Here is a 15,034-nt window from a genome sequence, read left to right on the forward strand (position 1 = left end):
CTTGAGGTTTCCGACACTTATCTAAGTTATGTAAAACACTTCAGCTGATGAAACATTGACAAAGATGTACATCATCAAGTGCTTATAGAAACATTTCAAGACATGTTGGCCTGGTATTCTATAGCTCAAGCTACTAAATAACTCCTCCCCCCAACAGTCCTTAGCAACATCTCACATCTTTAGTACCCATAACTACTAGACCTGATGTGCCAGAGTTGAGTTGAAAATAGATTATGAGCTTTTTTCAAAAACCACTGGAATGGAATGTGGCCATCTGATTCAGTTAACTTTCTCAGAAGACACATTCCTAACACTGGTTTAGGTATTTCTCAACATTTGTGTCCCTAGAAGAACAAATGGTACTCTTGCAGATGGATGTGACTTACAATTATCTTAAGTGAATTGTGACTAACTGATGAACCATTTGATAGTGAGTTGATATAACCAGCTACTGTCAACTGATCATCTGTGAACCATTAGTCTAGAACAAAGTTGCAGACAGATGTAAGAGAATATCACATTGCAAGGCTAAATATTAAGAGTGGGAACTAAAAAAATAACCGGTACTGGAAAAATCAAGTGGCAAATGCAAGGTAGTGCACATTTTGTTTGTCAGTAGACTATGGACACATGTTTATTCAGTGATATATTTATAATATTAACTCTTCTAAAAGATAGTGAGGGATTCTATATGAAAGGAAAAGTATAGCTAATTTTGAGAGGAGCAGATGAATAGCTGAATGCTTAATATAAGTAGTTTAAGATTGGGCAAAAGGAGGCAACATAAATAGCAAGCATAGAAAAGGCCACCTGAGTTGGAATGAAGTTAGTATGGTTATGTAATTTTCAGTAAAAAAAAAAAAGCCTTTTTGTTTTTACAGCAGCCAATTGAAGCAAGTTATTTTGTTTTTTAAATCCTCTTTGGATAAATATATAATGTAGAGCAAGTATCTTGAGAAGGAAGAAAATAAAACAACATTGATATTTTACAGTTTATTGTTCTTTATATCACATTATTTGGACAAACTGCTATAATCATAAAATGCCCAGTAAAAAAAAATAGATAGGCCTACGGTTAATTTAAAAAAAAAAAAGTCTTAACATTTAACATCTAATTTTAATTCAACATTATTTGTGAAAAAATGTACAAAAGTTTTCAGCAATACAATTATCAGAAAAACAAAAACACAATAAATATGATAAAAAAAAAAGAATGATGCATGATGTATGGTCAGAAAACATGAAACAGTGGAAATAATACATTTTGTTAATGTAAATCTGGTTCTTGAACAATGAAAACACTCTACACATTCATACTTAACTATTTACTATATCATACATGCAGATCATACTGTTCTAATCACACCCACAATGTTAATAATCTTCTTGTTTACACTTTGTTTTAAAGCCAATCTTCTTCTCACTTTAATTTTTGTCTTCTTTCTTCACTTTAATTTTTGTCTTCTTTCTTGTCCTCACTGCTGGTATTAGAATTGGAGCTACCACTTGAGCCTTCTCTGTCTGCAGCCATCTACACAAGTACACAGAAACATAAGTAATGGAAACATGAGTAATGAACTTTTATTTCATACATTAAAAACAAAATTTGAATGTAACAAATTGTAGTAATAAACTAAAAAATAAATATATACAAAAATCCTACTCATGTCCCCCGAACCCTTTTATTTATTTATTTTTAACCTAAATTGATTTTGTCACAGTTCATAATGTTATATTAACTAAAACACTAAGCATTGCTTATTATGCTATAGCAGCAAAATCAATAAAATGATTTAATTGAGCTCAGGAACAAATATCACCACTTTACATTTCATGTAATGCTGATGACGAAAAATAAGCATCACTGCCCATTTGCTGAACTATTTAATACTTTATTATTTTAGAAGCTAAAAATACTATTGCCTCTACAAGATGGGTATTTCCTGAGATCAAACATACACTGATATACCTTTTTGTATGCCATTTCAAATAATTTCAGGGAAGCCTGTTGCAAGTCAGATGTTTCTTTCTTGATTTCTTCTGGTGTTTTGCTCTCTTTGTTGGCAATGATTTCTTTCACAGTGGCTATCTTCTGCTTCAGTTTATCACACTGGAGATTCAAACATTTGAAATGAAATCAATATATCATTAATTGTAAGAAAGTATGGATTAAATTAATAGAATTTAAATCTGTAAAGTTACCTCTTCTTTAGGTAGCTGGTCTTTATATTCTTCCATTTTACTTTCAGTATCATGAATGATTCCATCAGCTTGATTCAGTACCTCTATCATTTCCTGAAGTCAAAATAAATTATATTCTATGTATAAAAATAGTTATCGTACACTAGTAGTGTGTATAGCTGGGTTGAAAAGAGTGTGTATAAATAGGTTACAATAGAAGCTTGTATTAAGTAAGGAAGAGCTTTGACTTATCCACTCAACTTTTAGAAACTTACTTTTTTCTTCTTGTCTTCTTCAGCATGGAGCTCAGCATTTCTAACCATGTTTTCTATTTCATCCTTTGACAATCCTCCAGATGACTGGATGACAACTGCAAAGATACAAATAGATAGTGTGTAATGTTATAGAATGCTAAGTATTCACTGTTAACTCAGGTGTACTTAGCTGAAGGTGAAATAAGGAAGAATTTAATTAGTAAGAAAGGCTTTTAGCCATCTCTGAAGTTAGGAGTTGGACAAACACTCTAAGATTTGCTTTTGAGAAGCATGATTGTGGCTTGTAAGAGACAGTTGATATTTATTTCTGATTAATATATTGTTCCTAACAATTGTGATGACATTATTAGAGTTTATTCCTATATATTATCAAAAGCTTTCTAATTTTATCATGCGCACTCAACAATAAACCTTACAGAAATGTCCATGAATATCTATCCTGTTTATTTCAGTATGACATTAAATTATTCCTAAGTACACTAGGTCACCAGCAGTTTAGTTTGTATAATTTGGTACAAAAAAAAAAAAAGAGCATTTAAATAGTTTTCAATTAAATGTGCTGATGTCTAAGTGTATACAGAGAAACAAGTTCTTCAAGGGCATGGGGTATTGTTCTGTTCCGGAGTTATTGAACATGTACATTTATAAAATGGAATATATTGTTCTCATCTACATTTTTTGTTTCAGAAAAGAAAAAAAAGGATTCTATTTTTTTTTTTAAAGCCTCTTTTCTTTTCAAGATTCAAGTTGATTTTATAAAACCAGTGAATAGAAGCTAAAGGGAAGATGGTAAAGAAAATATTAACATGTTATAAAGAAAAACTGTACTTTGTTGTTCTTTTCCAGTTCCCTTGTCTCTGGCTGACACATTCACGATACCATTAGCATCGATATCAAAGGTAACCTCAATCTGTGGAACACCTCTGGGTGCAGGTGGAATGCCAACCTGGAAAGTTAAAGAATTGTCAGCATGATTTGCTTTTTAAAACAGAATTAGAAAAGTGCCCATTAGTCTTTACAAGAGCCAAACTTACCAATGTGAACTGTCCCAAGAGTTTGTTATCAGCTGCCATTTCTCTTTCGCCCTGGTGAACTTTGATCTCAACTTGAGTTTGACCATCTGCAGCCGTAGAAAAGACCTACACAAATGAAAGGAAAATACAAGAAAAGAAACAAAAAAGCTTGGTTTAGCTGAGCTAAATGTACAAAAAAAAAGGCATGTCACAAGGTGGAATAGTTTAAAATAAAAAAATAGTGCTAAACTTCAGTCTCCAAAAAAATGTTTAGCTTTTTTTCCCTAATCATTATTACAGACCTGCCTACCGTTACGCAAAATGCGTATTCGTTACGCAAAATCTCCCAAAAATGACCACCAGTACGCAAATACGCTTTTAACCCGTCGCGTTACGCATTTCGTATCCTTTTTTTTTTCCTCTCTAGACTAGCTTACAAGCTTCAAGGAGGTCACGCTAAGCCCACCTGTGGGGAGAGAGGGGAAACAGAAAAGGTGGGGTGAACACAATGTGCCCAGATCTATACGTTGATTGGTTCTAAATAGCCATTAGATGTCTAGAAATGAAGAACGCGAGAGTGAGGGAGTAGCGGGTTGGTACCAGGTTGGTACCGTCAGTTAGCTGAAACACCAACGTGACTTTTTTTTTTTTTTGTAAGTTCATTAGTAGAAATTAGTTTTAGTATGATTTAAAATTTAGATTGACTAGATCTAGATCGATAACTACCATATAGTCTAGATCTAGGCTAGATTCTTAGTCTTAGTATAGAATAGACCTACGGTCTACGTTTGTAGCGGATCCACGGCATCGGTAACACTCTTGAGCCTAGATCTAGAGTAGATTATATTCATTATACAGACATAGTTCCAGATCTAGTCTAGATATCATCTCTAATGATCTAGATTTAGATTGTAGATCTAATCATGACATGTAATATTATATATATATATATATATATATGACAAAATAGTGGATTGCGTAAGTGTTACGCATTCTGGTGCCAAAATACGCATTTTGACCGTAAGTGTTACGCATTTGGACTTTTTTTGGTAGGCAGGTCTGTTATTAACAATCAGTATATCTAGTTTTCTCTGTTCTAAAAATAAAGATATACATATATCAAGAATCAGTTAATATCAAACATTTAGTGGAACCAATCAATCACTAACAATAACACTATGAAATGTTAAGATAAATATGTGGATATGTTTCTAGACAAAACATTGTTACCTGACTTTTCTTTGTTGGAATAGTTGTATTTCTATTAATCAGTTTGGTAAAAACACCACCAAGTGTCTCAATGCCAAGAGAAAGTGGAGTCACATCTAAAAGTAAAACATCAGTAACATCTCCAGCCAACACACCTCCCTGGAAAAAAAAAGTACAGTAATGCAAAAACTTCCAGTAACAGTTGGCTATGTACATTTTAAATAACATCACAATACAGGTGTAAAGTATTGATCCATATATCATACCTGAATGGCTGCACCTATAGCAACAGCTTCATCTGGATTAACTGATTTACTAGGTGTACGCCCAAATAATTCTTGAACAGTAGTTTGTACCTAGAATAGAATCAATTTTTTTCTGTTGCTAGCAATCATTCAACCAAAATAAAATTTAATGTGTTAAATTGAGCAGAATTTATTCTAAAGTAACAAAATGTATCAATGAATGTGCAACTGAGCTCAGGATAAAATATCACCATGTCACATTATATGTAATACTGATGACGAAAAATTAACATCATTGCCAGTTTGCAAAGGATTTCATATTTAATTTTTTACCTTGGGCATACGTGTCATGCCACCAACAAGGATAACTTCACCAATATCAGTTTTCTTGACATCAGCATCTTGCAGAGCTTTCTGGCAAGGACCAATAGTTCGCTTCACTAGGTTTTCCACAATAGATTCAAATTTGGAGCGTGTTAATTTCAGATTCATGTGTTTAGGGCCAGAGGAATCCATTGTTAAATAAGGAAGATTTATCTCTGTCTGCAAAAGAAACAAGAGCTTATGAAGAACTAAATCCCTAAGCTGTGCTAAGATAAACAAATTCATTGCCTTTAAGCTCAGAGTGTAAGTATCATCATTTTAAGATAATAGTGATGACGAAAAATTGAGCATCATTGCTTGAAAATAAAAAAATATTGTCAAAAGTCCTTCCAATACCTGCATTGAAGATGAGAGTTCACATTTAGCTTTCTCTGATGCCTCTCTCAACCTCTGCATTGCCATAGAATCTTTTGTTATATCAATGCCTTGCTGTTGATAGATAGGGTCAACCTTTTATTTAGTAAATAACATTCAACTTTATAGATTATTGTTTTATTAAAAACATTTAAAAAATATTCCTAATGAGAACAATTTATAGCACTGACCTCTTTCTTAAACTCAGTAGTTAAGAAATTCACCAAAGCATTATCAAAATCTTCACCTCCCAGGAAAGTATCTCCATTTGTTGACTTCACTTCAAAGACACCTTTCTGTATTTCCAATATGGAAATATCAAAAGTTCCACCACCCAAGTCATAAACAGCAATTCTAAAGCAATACAAAAAAATTGGTGAGTGAACATTTCACAAAGTAAGATTTTTTTTTTTTTTTTTTCATTGATTCTGAAAATACATTTTTAAAGAAAAAATCATTCTTTACATACATTTTATCTTCAGTTTTGTCCATTCCATAGGCAAGTGCAGCAGCTGTTGGCTCATTAATAACTCGAAGAACATTTAACCCAGCTATTTGACCAGCATCTTTGGTGGCCTGGATTAACAATACAAAGTCATAAGATTAACATATAGGTCGAAATAGTACATGACAAAATAGTACATGATAGTGAGATTCACAATTATGTTGACAAATTATAAGGCAGAAAGTTTATATAACTAACAAGACAAAAAAATTAATCCATATAATAAATACATACTTTTGATTATAGTGAATGATGTAATAACTTGAATACGAAAAACTAGGATCAAACAAGCTTTTTTTTTAACAACTAAAAACTCATAAGCGCACCTGTCTCTGTGAATCATTAAAGTATGCTGGAACTGTTACAACAGCATTCTTGACTTTAGTGCCTAAGTAATTTTCTGGAAATAAATACAGGTCCCAATTAGTATGTTGCACATTTTTCTCATTCTCCTAAACAAAATTCATGCTTATTATTATTATTAAGGTGTAATGATAACTTACCAGCAGTCTCTTTCATTTTGGTCAAGACAAATGCACCAATCTGACTAGGTGAATATAACTTTCCTTGAGCTTCCACCCATGCATCCCCATTGGAAGCTTTTACTATTTTGTAGGGCACTGTTTTTCTATGGGAAATATTTTTTTTTATGTTTCATAAAATTATTTCTGCACTCAATATAGAATTATAAAGTAAAAAATATTATTTAGATGACTGTAAAACATTTCATTAAACTAGCATTGGCTAATGCAGATTAGCAGCAAAATATTTTTTTAAAATTTCTTACATATCCTTTTGCACTTCAGGGTCGTCAAATCTACGACCAATCAGGCGCTTGGTTGCATGCAATGTGTTTTGAGAGTTGGTCACAGCTTGACGTTTAGCTGGCATCCCAACAAGTCTTTCTCCATCTTTAGTGAATGCTACTACAGATGGTGTGGTTCTGGAACCTTCTGAATTCTCTAAGACTTTTGCTTGTTTACCTTCCATCACAGCCACACAGCTGTTTGTGGTTCCCAAATCTATTCCAATTACATGTCCTTTCACTTTATCTGACCTATTAAGCATTAAAGATTTGTAATAAAGTATTATGTTTTAACTGCTTAGTACAGCTAAATTATTTTCTAATGAATAAAAACATTGTGATTACATTATCTACTGTTAATACTTACTTAAACCTCTTTTGAAACCAACATCTTCTAAAGGCACCATTAAAAATGATAACCTGTACAAGTTAAAAAAAGAATTGCTTATAATACAAGTAAGAGAAGTTTAAACAAAAACACTTAATGATAAAAATCTATAAGGATTCTATTTATTTTGCTACTTCAGCAGATCTAGAGAGTGAAAATTCATAGATTGGAGAAATGTTGCAATTAAAAATCAAAATGGTGAGATTAAAATTATTGCTAGGAGACTGGTTTCTAGCTCTAAAATAGCACCTAAATCTTATATCTTTAACAGCTGCTGACATCCCAGATTTATTCACTGGTTGCATAAACATGTTTTTGTTTGCTAAATCTTTTATATATTGTAGAGCTGTGATATTAGTTTCGCACTAAGTCCATTTGTTTGCATTTCTCTGTCATGTCGCTTTTGCTTTCATTGACATGACAAGATTTTTTCCTTGACAAAGTTTGCTGGTGCACAACTACATGGGGTTCTCAGGTTACAATGTTGATCTGTTTCTATGTCGTGTTGTAAACTGATTTTTAGCACAAGTCAGAACATGCATACATACTGTATGTAACGTAAATACTGTAAGCACTCACCCACAGTACCCTGCATGATTGTCAAAAACACATTAAGGCAATATTTAATTTGTTTTAATAATGAAATGAAACCGTTATAAAAAAATAAGTCTTATTGAAAGTAGGAAGCTGCAGAAAGAGCTAAAGATGCACAGACAGGTGAATCTGGATATGCAGAACTTGCAGAAGATGCTAGAGATATTGGGATGAAGCGTTAAGTCCATAGCTGTGTCACAGTGTATAAAAATATGGATCTATATATTAGTATATATATATAGACTTGCCAGCTAAAAGTATCCAGATGCATTTTTTAGAGTTTACTCTAAATCTAGATTGTCTAGATGATTAGATGATAGTCTACCCAGCACACTTCCATCGCCCTTGGGTTAGAGTTTAATAAGAGTTAGGGCATTCTAGACTGATTCTTAGTCTTTATCATTCATGATCATGTCACTCATGTCATTAATAAACATTTTTGATTTTATTTAATGTTACTCATTACTAATAGTAATACTGGACATGAAATTGAATGGTTTGATTTTGAACTTGAAGTTATTAAAAAAAAAAAAAAAGAAACAAAAAGAAGACAAGAGAGTCTTCCACACTCCACAGTAGACCACAGTGCCACAGTGAAGACAGTTTGAGTTACAGTTACAGTGACTTAAAACGAAATTGAATGAAATGTTGAAACAAAATCAATTTATTAGATCTAGTGAGTTTAAGTGAGTATTAGCCTGCCTTAGGTTTTAGTTTTAAATAAATTTTGAAATTACATAATCTACGACTGTACAGTAACTGTAGAGTCTAGATCTAGATTTGTCTAGTCTAGTAGTACTGTATGTAGTGTAGTGTAGTGTAGTCTAACATTAACCATAACTAGACTATAACACAGTAACAGTTACATTATGATTATCATGTCGATTAGATAAATAATTTAATCTACTATTGGATCTAATCATTAATAATATAAATTACTTACATTTTTTGAAACTGAAGTCATTTTAAATACTTGATAGATCTAGATCTAGATCTTAAACACGAAAGCGAATGAGATCTGACTAGCCTGTTATCCGCACGTGTAGACCTTTAACAGTACAAATCGCAAGGTCAGTCAGAGCTTGCATCAGAGAATACTTCCGGTGCATCAAGAATATTCTAATATGATCTCGATCAGCGGTTCTCACATTTGGAAACTATATATATCAATTAGATTTATAATTTTAGAGCAACGTGTACTTGAATTGTATATAGAATTGGAAGAAAGTTAGGTGACAATGTGCTTTTATCAAAAACATACACTCAACTTCCAATTTAGATCGATATCGACTAATGGTAACATGGGCGTAGCCAAGATTTTTTTCGGGGGAAAAATCCCCCCCCCCCCCGCAAAAAATATATATGTGTGTGTGTACGTAATTAATCTTTATTACATTCTGACCCTTCATTCTATCGGAGGTCGCTTATTGTTCTCTAGAATAGGTTCTTCATGGAGTTAGTGGAAAACTTTGTAGACTCCCGCCATTGCCTGCAAAGGGGTCATTGGCAATGCCAGAAGCCTCTTCCCACCTGCTCTGAGGACCTCCATGAAAATGTGGCGCCAAGTTGTACTAGGATGTCACTGTTTGCGCTTTCCTCATAATGGCTTCCATGCCATCGCAACTCTTATTATGCGTAATTCATTTTGTTTGAGAATATGTCCCCCAAACCTCATGCGACACTCCGTCACAACTTTACTAAGGGGTCGGCTCCCAGTTCGGCATAGGATTTCCTTGATTGAGACCCAATCTCTATAACTGACTCCTAAAATCCATCTTTGTTGAGCCACATTTAGTCTTTTTCAATTTCGGTAGATGACTATTCACTGTACTTTATTAATGGAGCCCAGCCACTGGTAGAAATTTGTAACCTCTCTTGGCTATACGCTCTTGGAGTTAGGTGACTGTAGTTTGATTTAGACTTTATATCGAAAAGGGAAGTTTTATCGTCAAAATCCTTTTTTTTTTGGGGGGGGGGGGGGATTAACTAAAAAATCTGTGGAGTTGTTTTTTTTTACTTTAAAACCCCTTTAGCTACCCTCATATAATTTGGTGACTATAGTTTGCTTTAGAAGAGATATTCGAGAGGTTCTCAACATCAAAACTCTCTGTCTTTTTGTCTCGTAGACCCCTTGCCATGTTTTCTGGTTTTCCGTAGACCCCTTGCTTAAGTTATATTGAATTTTTGAAAATTCATCAATTTAAATTACACATTTTGTTTAAAATAATTTCTAACCAGTGACACGAGAAGTGAAAACGTAATTTAAAACTACATTTTAAGTTGAATTAATTTAAAAAAATAAATGTATTAACAAAAATCAAATTTAAACCTATTACAGAACAGTTAATCCGTATAGCATACAATCAATAAACCCATTGGAAACTTTTTGTTTTTAAAGGTTTGTAAGCTCACCATCCGTTGCTATAGAGATTAGTTTTCATATAGGGATTTGTTGGTTTATGAAGTAGTTCTTCAAAACATTAAATATTAAAGTTCCTTAAGCTTCACAGTAAAAGTTTTCACAAAGAGCAGTTTTTCGTGGATTTCTTGAGTCATAATAATTTGAATAAAAAAATACATCATTACCAGTCAAGGTTGACTCAGCCAGCTGTACAGAGAAATATGTTGTTTGCAGAAATATGTCATTTGCAAAGACTTACACAAGAAGAAAGAAAAATTTGACTATATTCCAACAGAGCTCGAAAATTTGGTAAACTCTTCTACAAATCCATTGCCCTAACACCCTATGGGTCACTAGCTCCACGCCAAACCCTCCTCCTTTCTCACCCGGGCTTGGGACCGGCTATTAGGCCAATAATAAAATATACTCTGTTTGGGGCCCCTTAACTAAAGAAAACATTTAGAAACTGGAACAGACACAAAATAGAGCAGAGAGATTCATAACAAACGAATATTCACATTTGATTAGAGCATGGAACTATACTGGGCAATTAGTACAATCACTAAATTTAGAAAGCTTTTAGGACAAGTAAAGTAGCAACCATACATAAAACACTGAACCATAATCTTCAAATACAAAACCTAATAAAATACTCAGAAAGGCACAAAGATAAAGGCACATTTCTAGTTCCATATGCTAGGATAGATTTGTACAAATGCTCCTTTTTCCCTAGTGCTATTAGAGCATGGAATGGGTTGCATAAGCCAGCCAGGAAAACCAGTGACTTGGCAGAATTTAAGTCATTGGTTAACATGCATGACGCGTAGGACGTAGTCATCTTCTTTTTTTGAAGTAACGTCCGTATTTTTTATAAGAAAAGAAGAAGATAAGATAAGCTAGGACCAGTGATGGCAAACTTTTTTTAAGGACGGGGCCAAACACTGAAAGGAAAAAAATGGCGCTCCATATTGTTTTGTAACTGAGGTTATCATCCGTCACTCTACTTCTGACACAATTTTCTAAGTTTCATTATTGAAAAGAAAGCTACTCACTGATATATGAAGATTCAAACATCGCACAAATTCTCTTAGCATCAAACGTAACATTATTGACTGCACTTGTGCAAGTTTCAACTTCAAGTCGGATGATGAAGCAACAAGCAACAAGCAGTAAATCATAGATGAATTCAAATATGCGATGTTATATATATATATTCAATGATTTTAAACTTTTTTTTTTTTACATTGTGGGGCAAATTATTTTTACGAAACATGTGGCGGGCCGGATAGGCCTATTAGCTTTCTGCGGTCCGGGGTTGGTCGCGGCCGTATTTTAGTTTATTGATCAATATTCATTTTTAAACAATAGGCTCTTATAACTATATTGCAAATAGAATTGCTTTTTTTTTTTTGTTTGTCCCTAGAAAAAAGATAGGCTACATTCAACAACCCCCTATTTTGCAACACCGTTAGCAAAATGCGCCCCACAGGTAGAATAAAATTTATTATTTATGTTACCCTACTATAAGAGGGCTCTAAGGGTTGCCCGCGAAAATAAATGTATCTCTCCCTCTCTTTAGATCTATTTAACAAAAAAATAAAAATAAAAATAATTTTCACACTAAAACTTGATCACAGTAAACTGCTCGCCGTTTTTTTAATCGCATTTACGTTCTCTAAGCAAAAAGAAAAAGAAGATTTATATGAAGAAATGTGGTGATCTAATGGAACTTAGTAAATTACAAAAGGAAGACTTGGAGAGATTTTGAAATAAATAGACAAAATAGACAATGTCAAGCAAGGCCGGCCTTAGGCCAATGCAACCTATTCGTTCGCAGTGGGCCCCGCACTTTCGAAGGCCCCGAGCTAATTGTAGGTTTAAATTATTAAATTTAACCATTATAATTTTTTTGGCACCCTTATTTTCCAGTACCTCCAGGAAATCTCATGAAATTGCAAAATATACAAAAAAGTCCTTGAAATATCCTGAAAACTCATAAAAACCTTCTGACAAAATTGTCATTTTGAGGTGCCAATCCTACGCCCGATAATAAAAATTGCAATGTGAGCTTTCATTTAAAAATATTTATTGCAAAGAGGAATGTATTTTCAAATTTAAAAAAATCTTAATTTTGACATTATGCTTATTCCTACCCAGACTGGGCCCCGCGCAATCCGTTTGTATAGGGCCGGCGGGGGCCATGGGCGTAGCCAGGGTGGGTTTGGGGGGGTTCAACCCCCCCCCCGAAATGAAATCCCCCCCTGCGGGGAGGGGGGATCTGAATTTAGCGTCTGTTTTTGGCTTTGATTTTGTTTATTTTAGGTGAGATTTTAATACTAAACCATCACTTGCCCCAGCACAACAAAGAGGGTTTTGAGTTTAAAATCCCCTGCCCGGGAGGTTTTGAGTTTAAAACACCCTACCAGGGGTGGTCGAGTTTAAAACCCCCTACCAGGGGGGGTTCGAGTTTATAATCCCCTACCAGGGGGGGTTCGATTTTAAAACCTCCTACCGGGGGCTTTGAGTTTAAAACCCCATACCAGGGGTTTTTGCAGTTAAATCCCCCTCTTCTATAAAACAAATTTTAATAAATGCAAACGACAATCCCAGAATTCCAAGAGCACAGTTAAGGAAGATTTTGATTTTAAACACCCCTCCAAAATTTACGATAAACCCCCTCTTAAATATATAAAAAAAAGCAAAATTACACACTCAAAATTCTATGAACGTAGCCAAAGGGGTTTTGAGTTTAAACCCCCCGCCAGTGGGGTTTGAAGCTAAAAAACACATCTTCAGTGTAACAAAAAAATCAAATTACGCACTCAAAATGCTATAATGCTATGAGCGTTGCCAAAAGGGGTTTTAAGTTTAAACCCCCCTTCAGAGGGGCTTGATGCTAAAAAATACCTCTTCAATATAAAAAAGCAAATTACACACTAAAATTATTTGAGAATAGCCAATCCTATTGGGGTTTTTAGGTTTAAACCCCTTTCCTACAGATGGCTTTTTTTAAAAGTTTAAAACCTCTCCAGATGGTCTTGAGTTTAAAATTCCCCTACACAGTGTTTTGAGCTTGAAAACGTCTATCTTCAATATTATTCTAATGCAAACTACAGTTACTAAATTCTATTGCCGTAGCTAAATGGGGTTTTGAATAATAATAATAAAAAAAACAACTCCAGAGATTTTTTAGTTTAAATCCACCAACAGATGATTTTGACGATAAAACTTCCCTTTTCGATATAAAATCTAAAGCAAATTAAAGTCACTTAATTCCAAGAGCGTATTCGAGATAGGTTACACATTTCTACCAGTGGCGGGGCTCCATTAATAAAGTGCAATGAATAGTCATCTGCCGAAATTGAAAAACACTAAATGTGGCTCAACAAAGATGGCTAAGACATACTTTAGGAGTCAGTTATAGAGATCGGGTCTAAATCAAGGAAATCCTATGCCGAAGTGGGAGTCGACCCCTTAGTAAGATTGTGATAGAGCGTCGCATGAGGTTTGCGGGGCATGTTCTCCGACAAAATGAATTACGCATAAGAAGAGTTGCGATGACATCCTAGTACAACTTGGCGCCACATTTTCATGGAGGTCCTCGGGGCAGGTGGTAAGAGGCTTCAGACATTACCAGTAAACAGATTTTTATGGAAAAAGCTTGATGGCAAATGCGCAGAACGGCGCGGGAGGGTCTAAGTCAGTAAGAATAGCACATTAGGTTTTTGAAATAAAACTTTTTTAATAGCAGGAAAATGCAGTGTAGATACCTCAGAATATGCATTTTGTTGGCTTTCAATACCAGAAATAGTGCTTGGCGGCGGGGCTAAGCTCCTTGTGCTCCCCCAGACCCCCTTGCTGGCAATCACAGGGAATCTACAATTTTTTTCACTAACTCCAGGAAGAACCTATTCTAGGGCACAATAAACGTCTTCCGAAAGAATGGTCAGAATCTAATAAAGATGATGTACACACACACACATAAATCAATATTTTTTTTCGAGGGGGGGGGGGTCGGGGGGCCCGAAAAAAAATCCTGGCTACGCCCATGGGCCGGCCCTGATGTCAAGCGGGTGTCATACTGAAATATTGCAATTAGATAATAAACATTTCGAAATATCTTTGAAACTGTGACTATATAATTTCGTCTGCATTTATAGTTTATCGTGGTTTATTATATTATTAAAATTTTTCACTTATCAATACCTATTTTTACGTATTTTGTATTCTACACCGGGTCATAGACTATATATAATATATGGTCTATGACCGGGTACACACAAAAACACACACACACCACCTTGACCTTACTATTTATAGATTAGCCTGTATGTATGAAAATCTATGAATATTTTAATTCAGTGAGTGATTTAGAACATTCACTCATTTTTTTGCAAACCATTTACTCTAGAATACTCTAGATTCTAGATCTAGATCTAAAATAGAAGTTCTATTATTAGCAACATATAACTCAATAATATAAATGTACCAATCTAGGTATCTGTGTGAACTGTGTGTAGGTCTAGATCTAGTACTTAAAATTTAGAATTAGACTCGAGTCTAGAGTCTAGATCTGTCTACTTATTGAACTTATTCTACTAGATCTAGATCTAGAATCTAGATCTTTATTCTAGAATCTAGATACTTTTTTTTTTACTAGATCTAGATCTAGATCTACAA

General features: G+C 34.1%; 1 protein-coding gene across 1 annotated transcript; it reads right to left on the minus strand.

Moving 5' to 3' along the window:
• Positions 1–978: 978 nt before the first annotated feature.
• Positions 979–9,050, minus strand: LOC106051651 (stress-70 protein, mitochondrial-like). Its single transcript, XM_013206852.2, has 17 exons — positions 8,897–9,050; positions 7,339–7,391; positions 6,954–7,223; positions 6,670–6,794; positions 6,493–6,566; positions 6,131–6,237; positions 5,853–6,015; positions 5,644–5,736; positions 5,257–5,466; positions 4,945–5,034; positions 4,700–4,837; positions 3,491–3,595; positions 3,285–3,402; positions 2,457–2,551; positions 2,203–2,295; positions 1,970–2,110; positions 979–1,531 (listed from the first exon to the last, which is right to left on the minus strand). The coding sequence occupies exons 1-17, from the start codon at positions 8,915–8,917 to the stop codon at positions 1,451–1,453; spliced, it is 1,977 nt and encodes a 658-aa protein (XP_013062306.2). The 5' UTR covers positions 8,918–9,050; the 3' UTR covers positions 979–1,450.
• Positions 9,051–15,034: the final 5,984 nt, after the last annotated feature.

Source organism: Biomphalaria glabrata, chromosome 1, assembly GCF_947242115.1.
Source record: "Biomphalaria glabrata chromosome 1, xgBioGlab47.1, whole genome shotgun sequence".
In the NCBI taxonomy this organism is placed as follows: domain Eukaryota; kingdom Metazoa; phylum Mollusca; class Gastropoda; family Planorbidae; genus Biomphalaria; species Biomphalaria glabrata.